The following is a 14,477-nucleotide window of genomic DNA, read 5'->3' on the forward strand; positions in this document are numbered from 1 at the left end:
TGTGTTTCTGTCACGGTCCGTTGCGTGCAGGTGTGTCTGTGCGTGTCGTTCCTTTATCCTGGGCAATATTTGTTTGATGCACTGCTGTCCCCATAGCAACTGCCATAACACCCGGTCTAAGAGATGGCGTGCCAGGCGTATTTCAATGCTCATTTTACTGAACATTGTGCGTTTGCCTCCAGTGCCGTTGAGATTTTATTTCATTTCATGCCCATTTTCATGTCATTACAACAGTATTACATCAATGGCCTCCTTTGCGGGTGCCTGGGGTTTGTTCTGAGGAGATCTCTGCCGACTGGTTTCTCTCTGAAGAGCAGGAGGGCCCTGCTCACAGAACACGCGACAGGCCTCCTCGCCCTTCCATGCTTTGCAAGCCAAAAGCGCAGAGGCAGTTCCGGGGAACACCAGTCGTGTCTGTCTGCCTTTCCCCTCGGGCCTTAATAGTCGCTCCCTGATGTACGAGAGAGAAGCTCTGCAAGTACCACCTCACTTCTCAGACTCGTGCACTGCGAGCTTCCACCGAAGCACAGGAAATGTTCATTAGCAATTTTTTTTATTAGTGTATGATACCTCCACCCCCCCCCCCCCCCCCCCCCCCCCCCCTCCCCAGCATGCAGCCGACATCGGGGGCCATCAGGTTGCCTGTCAATTACTAAGCCGAGACAGACACCAGACAGCGACTTCCAGAGCGTAGGCATTGTTTTCAAGGGGGGGGGCAGGAGGAGTCCACACAGACGTGGGCAACGCTGAATGTCTTGAGTGTCTTGAGCACCCTCAGCCATCCGACTTCAGTTGACCTCTCGGCCTTTCCGACGCGCCTCACGCCCCCCCCCTCTCCGTGTCTCCAGCGGATGCAAATGTCTGTCTCGTGTTCTTTGGCGAGAAACCGCCGCGGGCCAGGTGCTTCGTTTTCTGCCTTTCACGGCCACGTTGACTCGAGAGCAGCTGAGACCCAGACAACACACTGCACTATATTCACTTTTCCTCACAGGTTGCGCTTGCAGAAGGGAGAAGAATCAAGGCGTCATTAACGAATGTGACCTGTTTCCAACATTTACAACGGCCATCAGTGAAGAGCTTAATGCCTCGAATCCCCAGACAGGCAATTTAAATAATCTAACGGCCTACATAGAAGCGCCTGGAGCCCTTTCTTTCACCTATAAAGACAGTGCACTGATGTATGTTTAAAAGGGTAGATTTTAGAGCAGTCATTTTTCATGAGGCAAGTGGCTGTGTTGCTGTCACTGTGGTCCTTTGGTTCGTGCTATCAAAGGAGACATCACCTTTAATTGTTGTCATCCATCACTAAAAAGCACTCGTGGAGATCATAAGGCCTTTTATTTTATTTTTTTGCGTCGCTCGAGTTCGAGATCGGCGCATATGTAAGCTGGGAAACGTAAGAAAGGCACACCGCCTCGCCTCCATTTTTGATTAACAATTGATACGGAATGAAGCGAGACGGAAGGGGCGGCGCGCAGGTGTGCGCACAGCTCCCGCTCATGTCGTGGCGATGCTTTTGCGCGGATACTCCTCAGGGACTTTAGTCTGGTCTAACTCTCTCTTTTTAAAAAATTCATAGCAGCACACGTGTAAGTGGTAAGGAGACACTAGGACACACCGGAGGGGACATGAGGCGGAGGCGGGCACGTTTTCTATGCAGAACTGCTGTATCCTGTGCCACTGTGTCAGAGCTCCACAGTTAAGGAGGAACTGTGGTGCCTGGAGTGTTTCCCCACATCGAGATGAGTATGTTTGGGTTGAGGGGGGGGGGGGGGGGGGGGGGGATGCTAGCTGATGTTAGAGTGGGATTGAGCTCCAGCAGCCTCCCAGTGGGACAGGAGGACAGGGACGGGTCTCTTTTCAGCAGGGCTCTGATTAGAACCATCGCCCCAGCTGCCACGCTCCACTCACTCTGGTAATTGGAGCTGGCAGGAGGTTGGCATGCACCCTCCTCTTCCCCCCAAACCCCCTCTCATCTGAATCCTTCCTCACCTGGCTGTTACAGCAGCAGGAGCACATCACCTCTCACAGTGGTCCATGATCACCGTACCACGTCTTCTCCGTGCAACTCATTACCATATTCGTCTTTGCGGATTATATTGATATTGTTACCCAATGTATTTTGTGTAGTCAAGGCCCCCACTGGCATCCTAATGGAGTACACTACAGAAAACCCTCTTTCCCACCGCGCTGCCATCACCGCTGTAAACGATGTCATCTGCTCGTTGCGGCAGTATCTGCGTGATAAACAGCTGTTGAAGAAAACAACGTTCCCCGTTATTTGCATCATGAAGGAGCCGGTTCACACGCACCTGGATTTACATCTGACGCATATCGGCCGCTGGCCTTCCTCATTTGCAAATCCACGGCGCTTCTACTACTTGTTGTTGCACGGACTTTATCACGGAAACACTCCCGATGAATGAATGGATTGGATTGAGTCATCTGCGACAGTAGAACACTCGGATTATGTCGTTTTATCCGATATCAACGTATGCATTGTTTCCGTTTAATTTCCACTCCTCTTGACAAACATAACCCACTTTTCCCGCACTGATCTATTGAAGAAGCTCCATATTTCCCCTCTTTTCAAATTAAAAAGGACCGAAAAAAGGTCCGTCTTTGTCTTCCCTTGATGACGAGTTGGCAGGCGAGGCCAGCCGCAGGAGAAGGATCAAAGAATCTTCAGCTTGACAAGATCTTATACAAGAATGTGTATTGCTGTCCAAGGACAACTTTAGAAAGCTGTCTTTATGTCAGAACTAGTTCACACGGAGCACTATGTTAACATTCTAACCACATTTGAATAATGCACTGTCATACTGTGTGATTTATGGGTATGTAAAGGTTAATAAACCTTCCATGACATTTCAAAGTACAATAAATTAAAATAAGTCTCTTTGTATAGTATATAAAAGAATGTGCTTCGTAGGAGTAGGATTACAGGAACAGGCTCCCGAGTGTTAAAGATCTGAGGACCCTGCATGTCAAATACTTAATAAGCCTCTCATCTGGGCCTTAATGGAACAGATGCAGCAAATGGAAGTCAAACTTGACCCCTTCGCTGCAATCCTCAAAACTGAACCTTGTACTAAAGGTCCTGGTCAAATCTTAATGCTGCAGTCATTCATAGTCTCTAAATGACGGCAGGAGTCATTAGTAACCAGCCCTGGATACGTCCTGCTCCTGTAAACTGGATGGAAGCTGCACTGTGTACTCCGCTTCTCAGAAATACCAGCCAGTTGTAAGAGCCGTTGACCTGGAGTGAATAGAGGATAGTTCTTTCTAGCAGAACTATTCTACAGGAATCAGTGCAGGGCTGTTTGGTGGAAAATGTCCAAAGCTGATATCCACATTTCTTCAATGAATAGTTCAAAGCATCGTTCCACAAAGCACAACAAACTGACATCTATTGAGATGTTCAGACGTTGGCACTGAACTTCTCTCCGTCAATGCATTTACGAATGTAAACATGAGCATATTGACACAGTTTATCTCCTCTCCCTTCATAAATGGCATTTGCATCAGAGACTGGCACCAAGCTAAAAGTAGCATGAGAGGTCATTTTGGTGAAAGGTTTCAGCCCTCTGGGTTTGGTTTGATTAATGGGTCCCCCACATTGTCCACCTTGAGCCCAACTTAAGAATATATTTATAGCTGCCAATGATTCTAGTTAGTAAAGTCACAAGGTTACAAAAAATCCATCATGACAACACAAACCTGCAGAGACTTAAGGAGCAAAAGGAAATCAAGCACAGCTAATGGCTAGTGAGTAAAAGTGTATGTCAGGATGACTCTGGATGATCTGAATAGTGATTGTGGGCAGAAGAGAACTTCTTTAGAAAAGGAGTATTATTTTGTTCACCTAACTGTCCATTTCAAGTGTTTGTTTCTCCTAAACAAACCCTCATTCAGAATACGACTGCAGTCTCAACATGATGGTGCGGCTCTGCCGGTCTGCAGCGCTCGCTCCTTCCTCTTCTCCTTTCTCTCCTGAAGGTCAGAGAGAGCAAACCTCAAAGGAACACTGGGTGCTACTGTTACCGTTATTCACACAATGACGAGTTGCACAGGGTTGTTTCAGCGTGCTGTTGTTGTCTGGTCTGCAGAGGTATCCTGATCTCGGTTGGGACGTCTGAAAACAAATCCTTTGTCGTTAGACAGGAAGGAAGCCTCACCACAAAGAAGAGCCACGCCGCGATCTGTCAACCACATCTGAATTTGAGACGATCCGAGCTGAAGCCCAAACACGAGGGCTGAAAGCAGGAACATGAACCGCTCCCCTACTGGGGCTCAGAACAACTAGAACACCCGTGTACCTATTGCTGTATCGTGCCGCAGCAATAGAAGTCTACATATGGATTTTTGACTCCCGACAAGCCGAGTTCAGTCCAAACATCCCGTTCAGTGCCTCCCTAAAGCAATCTGTGAGACAGTAAAATCAGAACAACAACATCAGGTCCACGTTAGAAATATCTGGATAATCTCCTGTTTGTCACGGCTGATGACTGAAATGAGATAAACCTTGCATTATTGTCCCACGGCTCACAGGGGAGCGTGTAACGGAACATATTTGTCTTGTGTCTTTCAAGTCTTTAAGGGGGTTTGCAGAGAAGGCTCTCCCCCCCCCCCCGCCCTCCCTCATAGTTGGTGCATGCACACTATTGCGATCGCGGTCTTGACACGGTGCACAAAGCCCGGGCCGTAGCTTGGGCCGTAGCTTGAGATTACTCCCGCTTGTTTTTGCTCTCGTCGCCCATCGTGACACAAATCAAATCATTTTAATAATTTTTCGTTTGTCACAAGGTAATTCTGTTCCGGACGCGATGTCCTCGACTTCCCTATGAAGCCGAATCACTCGTCTAGGATTCATTTTCACTCCCGCAGCCGATCATGTGTTAACCTGCAGTTTGCTATCTCCTCATGGTGAAACCAAAGACAGGAGCAACAATCATTAGCGCTGTTCCACGGATTCCATTTTAGCACTTTGGCCCCAGGGAGACATCTACATATGAGGGGGAAAAGATAAAAGAGATTACAAGTTTAAGAGCAAGCTGATAATAAGACCTCTTGAGGGCCATCGTGTTTCCTTTTTATTAACGCTGTCCAGAGGTTAAATTAGGGTTTATTAGGAGGGCAGGTGGGAAGTGGGTGTGATTCAGGATATGCAACTCAATTAGGCAGAGTCAGCTTTTATACCTCATCAAAGACACCAAATTTGTAAAGCAAAACCATTAGACCACATGTAAATGATTTGGGTCATGCATAAGATCTGTTACTGTTGCGACACCTTAAAAGTCCACATAGTGGGATAATGCATTGTTTAATCAGAATAACCTTTGAATAACCTTTTAGTTTACCTTTGTAACGTAGCTGTAGAGTGTATCTTTGCACGATATGAATGGGATCTATCGCTCACTGATGATATTTGAAAGGTGATATGTCAAAGCCCCCCCCCGCCCCCAGACCCACCCCAAAAAAGACTTTTTATTGCTCTTACTTTGTTAATCTTATGTCGTGATGTCACTATATATTTGCGAACAGCCTTTCCCCTTGGAATAACACATTTTGCTGTGGGGATTTCACTTTTTAGGTGTTGTCATGGATATTCTGTTACATTCATTATGATGAGTTGGATTATTCAAATAGGTTTGTTTAGCTTACTAAGCCTAAGGCGGATCATTTATGCATGGCTGTCCAGAGAAAGATTGCAATCCTTCCTCTTTCTAAACCTTGAGACTCCTGTAATAAGCTATCCGGGTAATAAGCCTGCTATGATAATCAATCAGAGCTATTTCTTTTCAACCAACTTTGTAATCCGAATCATACCAGATTTTCAATTTACTGCAGTATATTCTGCTGTTGCACAAGTTTTTAGCGTGTGTGCATGTGGGGGGGTTTTGGCACCTGAAATGTATTTCCTCTCTTTCCTTCTCTTCTCTGTCCTCTCCAGCTCAACAGCTGCAATGCACTCAATGCCTCTCACAGCAATTGGGAGCCAATACTCTGCTTGTAAACACGTTTTTCTCGTGTTGCTTTTTTTTCTCACCTAATGCTTTGCTCCGTGTGGCTTTGGATATTCTATATAAAAAAAAATTCCCTATGCAAATTTACAGAGAACCAGGTCCCCCACGGCTTCCCCTCCATCGATATGGGTCCCCAGCTGAAGGTGGTTGAAAAGACCAGAACTGCCACCATGCTGTGTGCTGCCAGCGGAAACCCGGACCCGGAGATATCCTGGTTCAAGGACATGCTTCCTGTGGACATCAGCAGCAGCAACGGGCGCATCAAACAGCTCCGCTCAGGTACAATTAGATTTTATTTGGTTTAATCTTTATTACTCTGTGACACGGCCATTAACACAGAGTCAGCAAACCTTGACTGGTTCTTACTGAACGTTATTCCTCTCAGCTGCAGACACCTGCAAAGTTACACAGAAGTTGGCGTGAAGATCCCGCAATGTTTGACAGCGGCGGTTGAGTTTGTTACCGTCAGAAGTATAAAATAATCCTTAATCCCCTTTTTAAACATGCAGCCGGGTGACGACGAGGCCAGCCGGTAATGCGTTCGCTTAGATTCAAGCCTGCAAAACATAAAATATGTATGAGGTGCTCTCTACAGTCCACTTGATAAGTACACGGCGGTTGCCTGACCCGGATCAGATGAGAAAGGTGCGAGGTGGAAAGATTAGTGACTTTTGACCAGATTTGTGGCTGCTTAGTGAATCTGCTTCACTTGCGGCGTCGGGCCGGGCTGCAGGTCTGAGGCTCGGGAGATTAAAGACAAGAGCGACTGCTGGAAAAGGTCCCGGCAGTAGAGCTGCCCGGCGGAGGCCGAATAGAGGTCACTGCAGCTCGTTCACTTGGACCGTCCAACAGGCACGATGCAGATCTCTCGTAAATGAAATAATAACACAACTCCTTGGTTGTTTTATAATGTTGTTAGCAACAAACTTTTGATTTGTTTTCTGTCTCATAAGTCGACCTAGTGGCTGGAAATCTGCTGACGTGTAAATGCCCTCAGACTAAGAGTTCTCTTTATCCACCGCACTTTGCTTGACATCTGCTGTTGTACTGCACAGACCTGAAATGGAGTCAATTATGTGTTTTAGGAAAAAAAGCCCACATTTATTTGCTGCCACAGTTTTTTAAGGTAGAAGGCAGAGACCCAGTTCTTCCAAACGCATTAGTTGCTTTTTGTTTTATTGTTATTTTTTGTGAACACGACACATTTGGTCTACCTATTCACACCATCCGAATCATTCACTCCGTAGAAATACTAACTTCTTATTAATGTAATACCTCTGACCTGAATACTTTTGCTGTGCATCATTAGATCTTTTTGTGTATGACTTTTATTCATTTTCTCTTTCCCATTTGACTAACTGCTTTCTGCACGAATGCAGTCTGTACAAAGAGTAATGCCATCTTGAATACGAATGCTTAATAAAATAATTTGCTTCAACTGCACACTATACGGTTTCCTGCAAATACAAAGGTTGCAGGATTATGTTTACTTTTTGCAGACAACCAGTACATATACCTGCTTCCTAGCATTGAACAAGTGCATTGAACTTCGTCACATTGCATTTAAGTGGCTTCTACACTGTGTCCGTTTTTTGTTTTGCTTATTATCTGTGGCCTGTTAGAAGCCATGTTTTTCTCTCCCACTGTAAGTGGATTACTAACTGATCTCTCAACCCTGTCTGCATCAAAATTACTCCCACCTAGGTGGTACCCCAATTAGAGGTAAGGATGATGAAGTGTGTTGGAAAATGTCACGTCCACATCATTGCCCTCTCATTCACGTCAGAACCCTGCATTTCCCCCAAATCGCCACATCACCAGGTTCATCTGTGGTGCTAGAGACCCCCCCCCCCACTCTTCCACTTCCCCCCTCGTCTCTTCACAACATGTCCCGTCTGCTGTCTGCTCCCTAACAAACAAATGTTCACCAACCGTTGTGTCAGGAGGAAGAAAATGCAAAAGCAAGTGCGAGCCACATTTATGAACACTCGACACACACACACACACACACACACACACACATACAAATTCACACACACAGAAGCATCTTTTGGCTTCAGCCTCTCCTCCGGCATTTCAGCGAAAAGGAGTGAGAGGTTGGATTTTGAAACCAAAGGCCACAGTGGCCACAAGAGGATTCACCCGCCTCCTCTATGCAGCCGCAACGTAAACTGAAAAGGCTGAATTTGCATACAGCCTAAGCAGGAACCCCCCCACCCCCCTCCTCTTCCCCCCACCCCATCATGGGAACAGGCCCGGTTGATATTGTTACGAGGGAAGCTTCAACCCCTTTTTGTGGTAATCATGTGCTTTCCCCCTGAGTGGAAGCCGGATTTCCGTTCGACAGCAGCGGGGTAAATGCGTTTTGTCAGCTGTCTGTCTCGCTGTCTGTGCGTCTTTGGCTCCTTAAACAAAACCATATTCAATTAGACCAAAATCTTTGGGAATCAAGGCCGCCTCTCTTGGCCCCTTTCCTGTGCTTTCTACACTTTGTAAACAGGCAAATGAGTTCGCAGAAGATCCACAAGTGTATGAGTAGCTGAGAGTAATTGAAGGGGTTTAGTGCTGCAGCTCTGACAGCCGCCACGGCGCTAACCTCCTACATTCCTCAAGTCGTCACGCTGTTTTCTCCCGTGGGAGATTGCGGCAGACTGACAGATTGGTGACGCCGGCATTAGTGTGCAGGTGCACGCCAGTGCTGAATCAGCGTGCAGAGCAAACACCTTGAGAGAGATGCGTTGTCGTGGGATCTGAGGCGATATTATCACGTTACCGCCCCGCCCCGTTTCCCTTTGGCCTCGTCTCGAGTCGCCGTAAGGTTGGTGGTGAACCTGTTTGTTGCATTCATCTCATACTGCATGATGTGACAACGCGTCCTGCCGTCATCTTATGCTGAGTATTTCTGTCAGTTTCAAAGCGCCCGTTTTTTAAATTCTGGGATTAAGATAAGCTTTTGCTGTTACAGTTTCAACTTGTCTCACATGTCAGCCACTTGTCAAAATGACCACTCAAACGCAGGTCTGCTGGGCTTCCGTGCTTTGTTAGACAGGCATGTCAGCCCTCGATCTGATTGGGATTGTGAACACTGATAACAGGAGCGTTTCCCCTGGAGGGCCGCGGTGAGACGTGGTGAAATAGTTGGCAATGAAAGAACACCATTGTGACCTAACAGCTGAATGCGTACTCAAGGAAGATAGAAGAAGTGAAGAAAAAACAGTGGCGTGGACAAACCGTCGTGCCACCAGTTGAGCTTTTACTCATTTTTGGTTGAATTTTGAATTACTTTTCTTCTAAAATGTTTATCTGAAAATATTACCATGGCTGCTCTCAGCTCAAAACTCCTAATGAGACCAGCATTCCTCGCCATGCTAAATGTATCTTAACCAAGTCATTTGGTTCAAACACGTTACGCTGCAGGTTTTTTTTGTTTCTCAAATATTAGACAATATCTAATATTATATTAGATGTTGTCTAATAATGTCTGCTTTTGTTGTTATTCTGCTGCCTAAAAAGAAATCTCTCGATATGCCTCATTGACAAACTTTGGCTTGTCAATTATTTTCATAAGCAGAGGCCCAATCAGACGCGGGTGGCTTAATTGACAGTCATGGCTTTTTTCTTTAGCTTAATATGAGCAGACAAAGATACTGTTAGCACTTTCATTAAAACTGTTAAATCAGCTAAATGCTTATGTTGCTGTAAGCATTTTGTTGACTATACGGTGGCCGCGACTGAGGCACTTAATTACCAATGAACCTGGCGAGGCGAGCTGACTACAGCCTCTCCAGCGAGCCACTGTACACATATCTGCTGGGGCTTCACGCCAGATTGCATTTTATTCTCCACAACTGTCAAGACAGCTGAATTTGTTAATCCTCTACACAGGAGCTCTGCAAATTGAGAACAGCGAGGAGTCGGACCAAGGGAAATACGAATGCGTTGCCATGAACAGTGCTGGGACCCGCTACTCCGCTCCTGCCAATCTCTACGTACGAGGTAAAGTCAAGCGTCTCCCTCGATCCCCGGATCAATCCGTCCTTCCTGTTGTCTCAAGCATTTGCAGAAACCACAAACTTTTTCCGTGATTGTGCATGATCAGAACTCCGCTCAGTGGGAGTGTGCGAGCAATGAGCTTCGGTTTCAATCTCCTGTCAGATCGGGCGGGACCAGTTACACCTATTGTCTAATTCTGATTGGTGCTCGCAGTAGTTTCAGCACATTCTGTCCACCTTTTAACCTGATTAGACTGTATACGTGAAAACACCTGTGGGAAACATCTTTGATTCATACAAATACAGTAGCAGTCTAAAGTTTGAATTTAATGAGAAAGCGTCCAAACTTTTGACTCGTTCTGTATTTCTGTGTTTTTCCTTTTTCTTCAACCACTTCTCTAACCACTATCCTCGCCTCGCCGCTCCTCCCATACCAATGAACTAACCTCAACCCCTCTGTTTGGCTGCGAGTCCGACCAGGTGCAGCTTCTGTGAAAACAGCTGCATTGAGACCATTTCCTCTGCTGGCATTGAAAGCCGGGCCAGACCGCCTTTCTTTTTTATTTTTTCACTCTTTCGAAAAAGGCTCCCATTATTCCCGCCCCCCCCCAGGCACAAGCCAGAGCTCCTGGAGCCACGGAGGGGTCTGGAGTTTCAGGGTTTGTTTTTGTGGCGCCGTCTCCGTGAGCAGACTAATGCAGGCCGAGGGCAGCATTGTGCCCATCCTGGAAAGAGCTGGCGTAGGACCGAGAGTAGTGTGGGTCAGCCCCCTCTGGATAACACCGCATGATGTACATGAATCACAATCGCTGCTCCGGTTGTTGCCGTGGGTGGATAAAGTGTCGGGGTAAGAAAGAGACGCGCTCGGCTGTGCCTTCGTAATTGTGTTAAAAGCATATACAGTGGTGGATCATACATTATTACACTATCTCGTGAGTGAGTGATTCCATCGTCTCTTTACATCCATCAAGAACAGATAAGCCAATTAGGGGCTCTACTCAAGACAAAGAACTACACACCCCTGCCTGTACTATGAATTCTCTGGCTACGAGGGTCTCTAATCACTTTTTAGACTCGGTACTCTCTCCAGGAACTTCCTCCTGGATTACAGGAGTCTGAGGTAAGATCCTCAAGGACCACAGCGGCGTCAGAAGTACAGATCAAATAAGCACGCCGGGCTTCACAGGGTTTACGCACCACAGTCCATCTCGACAGGGAGAGGCAGTCGGCCAAACGGCGGAAGATAGGAAGGGACCCCAGTCCCGTCTATTAATCAGGGCATGTCTGTCACAGGTGCAGACGCAGCTTCTTCTTTTTCTCCACCGAGGTAATTACAGTAGTTGTGTGGCGTGGCGCCAGCAGGGGCCCCCAGGCCCCCCGGCCCGTCTGTAACACCACCCAGGTAGCCGTCAACCCGCTGGTCCCCCCCCCGACACTGACTTCTCCGCCAGCCTCACCGCACTGGTGGAGAGATAGAAATCACACCAACCGTAACCTTTTAAAAGTCTGCTTGTCTGGAGTGGAGAACAAAGACTGCAGCCATGTTTTCACTCTCTTTGTTGAGGAGACGGGACCCAATCACAGGGCCGCCTGATTGGGTTGGAAACTTGAGGGAGACAAGTGGCCTTTGACGTGCCTCTCTTCCTTTCCTGTTGGTATATGTTAGTTACTTCAGACATCAGAGGGGAGATTTAGGGGCACACGACACACAAATTAAAACAATGCTTGGTACAAAAAACTAAAAATGATTAAAACAATACCATTCTCAAAATTTACTTTTTACTTTTTTTCAAGATTAACAGTGTTTCAATATTCTTTTTTGAGCTTTTGAATAAATGCTAACAATTACGTGCTTAAATTCAGCGGCTGCTAAGAATCCAATCCTTCCTGTTTGTGTAATATGTGGCCTTAAAATGTCACTATCGTAAAAAAAAAACCCACTACTTGACGTTGACATCAAAAGATTACCGAGGGAGAACGATTTGTGGTGTTATTCTCAATCAACCCCCTCCAACATCCGCTCACACACACACACGCCTGTCAGACACGCATTAAATGGCTTGTCAGGGGTTAGTGTTCTGCGTCTGCGAATGTGTTTCTGCTTTTTTCCACGCACCATCGCTACTTGATCCAATTCCTGTCTGCAGGTACACAAACACACTGCCAGCACCCCCGTCAACGCCCTTGTCTTGACATTTTAGAGCCACCAGAGAACGGCGTCCTCATATTTCTCTGTGGAGGGGGATGAGATGTCGGTGCCTCTATTTACATCCTTCCACTTATTATGCATTTAGAGTGTGTGTGTGTGTGTTCAGGTGTGCACCTTGTTTGCTGCGGGTCACTTTTGGTGACCCTCCTTTGAAGGTGGACTCCATCAACGTGGGCAGAATCCTGTGATTGTGCGTGAGCGCTCGTTCGTCAAGTGTTTATCCCCCAATGGAGGAGGGATGTCGGCTTCTGTCTGCCGGCACTCCTTCATATATCCATGTGAAACGTCAACATGTCACAGAAGATAAAGTGCTGCAGTCTGGCTTTTCTCTAACCCAAATATCTTCATCCTGTTCAGTGTGTGTGTGTGTGTGTGTGTCTCACGGAGGGTAACTTACAAAACAATCAATTCAGGTCAATTTCATGAAGAAAAGGAGCTGGTACGGGAGCACATTTAGTGTCAGAAATCTTTAATAAGAAGAAATAAAAAAGTTTTCAAGTCGTACTTATTTAAAAGTTCTACTCCTAATTAGTTTGAGTTTGATTTGAAGTAATAGAATTCCATCCAAAATGCCCAAGATACTAAACCGTTTGAAGGTGAGTTTCCCTCCGTGTCACTGTGTGTGTGTGTGTGTGTGTGTGTGTGTGTGTGTGTGTGTGTGTGTGTGTGTGTGTGTGTGTGTGTGTGTGTGTGTGTGTGTGTGTGTGTGTGTGTGTGTGTGTGTGTGTGTGTGCGTTACTCTGTACCGTGTCACTAACCTCCACTATGTCTGCCAAAACACTGTTCTTTCACTGTGTTGTCTTCCTCTCCACTTTGTGTCCTTTCATTCCATCGCTCACCTCCATCCAATCACCTCATCCGCAAACAGATCAGCGTGGAGGTTGGTCATTTTCACTTTTAATCCCCTCCCTTCAATTCGATGCAGATTTTAGGGGAGGTACGCCATCCTTTGTGTTTAGACCCTCTAATGAACACACCGATATCCCTTCCCTGACAAAACAAGTATTTATAGCTCTCCCTAATCCACCCGATGTAAATGTGTTGTTTTGTCTCCTTGTCTGCATGAATCCATGAATAGTTCTTGCATGACTCCTAGCGCCACTCCTCCCAAACGTGTTTAGATTAGCCCTGCCAAGACACACAAGGAGGTCCCATGAAGTTGGTTGGAAGCGTTTTGTAGCGCAGCGGGCGTTCTTCCCAACCGCGCCCATGTTGTCAATGTCAACCACATCCAGCAGATGCCACGGCTCCTTTCACCTTCAGACTTTCCATCCGCCTCTGCAGGCCCATCGGAGGTGTGTGATGGATTACTGCGGTATTCAGGTGGCAACCGGATGTGGGAGGTATTTAGGCAGCGACACCCGTCCACTTCAGGGACACGAGGGCGTCAGAACTGACACAACCGTTCCCAGGGCATTGTGTCTGTTATAGAGACGTGGGCGTCCTCTGCCCAGAGGTAGATGTTAGCCTCACGAGAAGACGGACGTCCAGCTTGTCTACTCGTGGAGTGGCAGCAGGAGGCCCCGCACCAAACAAGTTATTCCTAACTTTATTATGTGGTCCATTTGTGGACTGAACACTACTTTGTAGAGTTAATGGATGACGTGGATGACGACAATGCCGTTGTCCGATAGAGAGAAGTTAATGTTTTGGAAATGATCTCTTTACCTGAACCATCTGCAAAACACTGCTGCTCAAAGAGCTGACCCGTAGAATCTTTGGGAGTCAGCTGGCAGTGTGCTGACAGCGGCGATGATCAACCATCATGGCGGCAGAGTAGCCCGGTGCTGCTGCCAGGAAGCCTGTGAGGCCGCTGACTCTGTGCCAGTTTGCTCAGATATTGATTGACTGGACAGGTTCCGCTATCCTCGGGCACTTTGTCAAGGCAGTTAAATTCATAGGTATCCAGCAAGCAGGCGTGCAGAGTGGAGACGGGCTTATTTTGTGGTTTTGATAGAGTCCCGGAGCCCGTCTCTCCACGCCGCTCTCAAGAGGAGAGAGGCTTCAGGGGAATCGATAACAATTACCTGCCCTCTAGTCATTTTGTTCCCCAGCACCTCTCCAAACTTAACCGCACGCCATGAATTATTCACAACATTAAGTGTTCAATATACACAGGCCCCCATTGACTGACTGCACTTTTTAGTCTATGGAATCATGATAGAATAACAGATACTCTGAGCGTAATGGTTTTACATTAGCACTGCTCCTCTCCGGTTTCTCTTTTCACACGCATATCTTGTCAAAATT

The 14,477-nt window shown here is 46.8% G+C and overlaps 1 protein-coding gene across 22 annotated transcripts in view; it reads left to right on the forward strand.

The window, feature by feature from the left end:
* Positions 1 to 14,477, forward strand: part of ptprfb (protein tyrosine phosphatase receptor type Fb) — a 135,122-nt gene that overhangs the window by 66,517 nt on the left and 54,128 nt on the right. For 14 of the 22 annotated variants that reach the window (XM_078099447.1, XM_078099454.1, XM_078099452.1 and 11 more), the window contains exons 5-6: positions 6,117 to 6,305; positions 9,912 to 10,022. In XM_078099447.1, the coding sequence (XP_077955573.1) occupies positions 6,117 to 6,305; positions 9,912 to 10,022 (300 nt within the window). Of the gene's footprint in view, positions 1 to 6,116; positions 6,306 to 7,730; positions 7,749 to 9,911; positions 10,023 to 14,477 lie in introns of all 22 variants that reach the window. The other 8 variants (XM_078099444.1, XM_078099443.1, XM_078099450.1 and 5 more) reach the window with 1 other exon arrangement.

Source organism: Gasterosteus aculeatus, chromosome 3, assembly GCF_964276395.1.
Source record: "Gasterosteus aculeatus chromosome 3, fGasAcu3.hap1.1, whole genome shotgun sequence".
NCBI classification, from domain to species: domain Eukaryota; kingdom Metazoa; phylum Chordata; class Actinopteri; order Perciformes; family Gasterosteidae; genus Gasterosteus; species Gasterosteus aculeatus.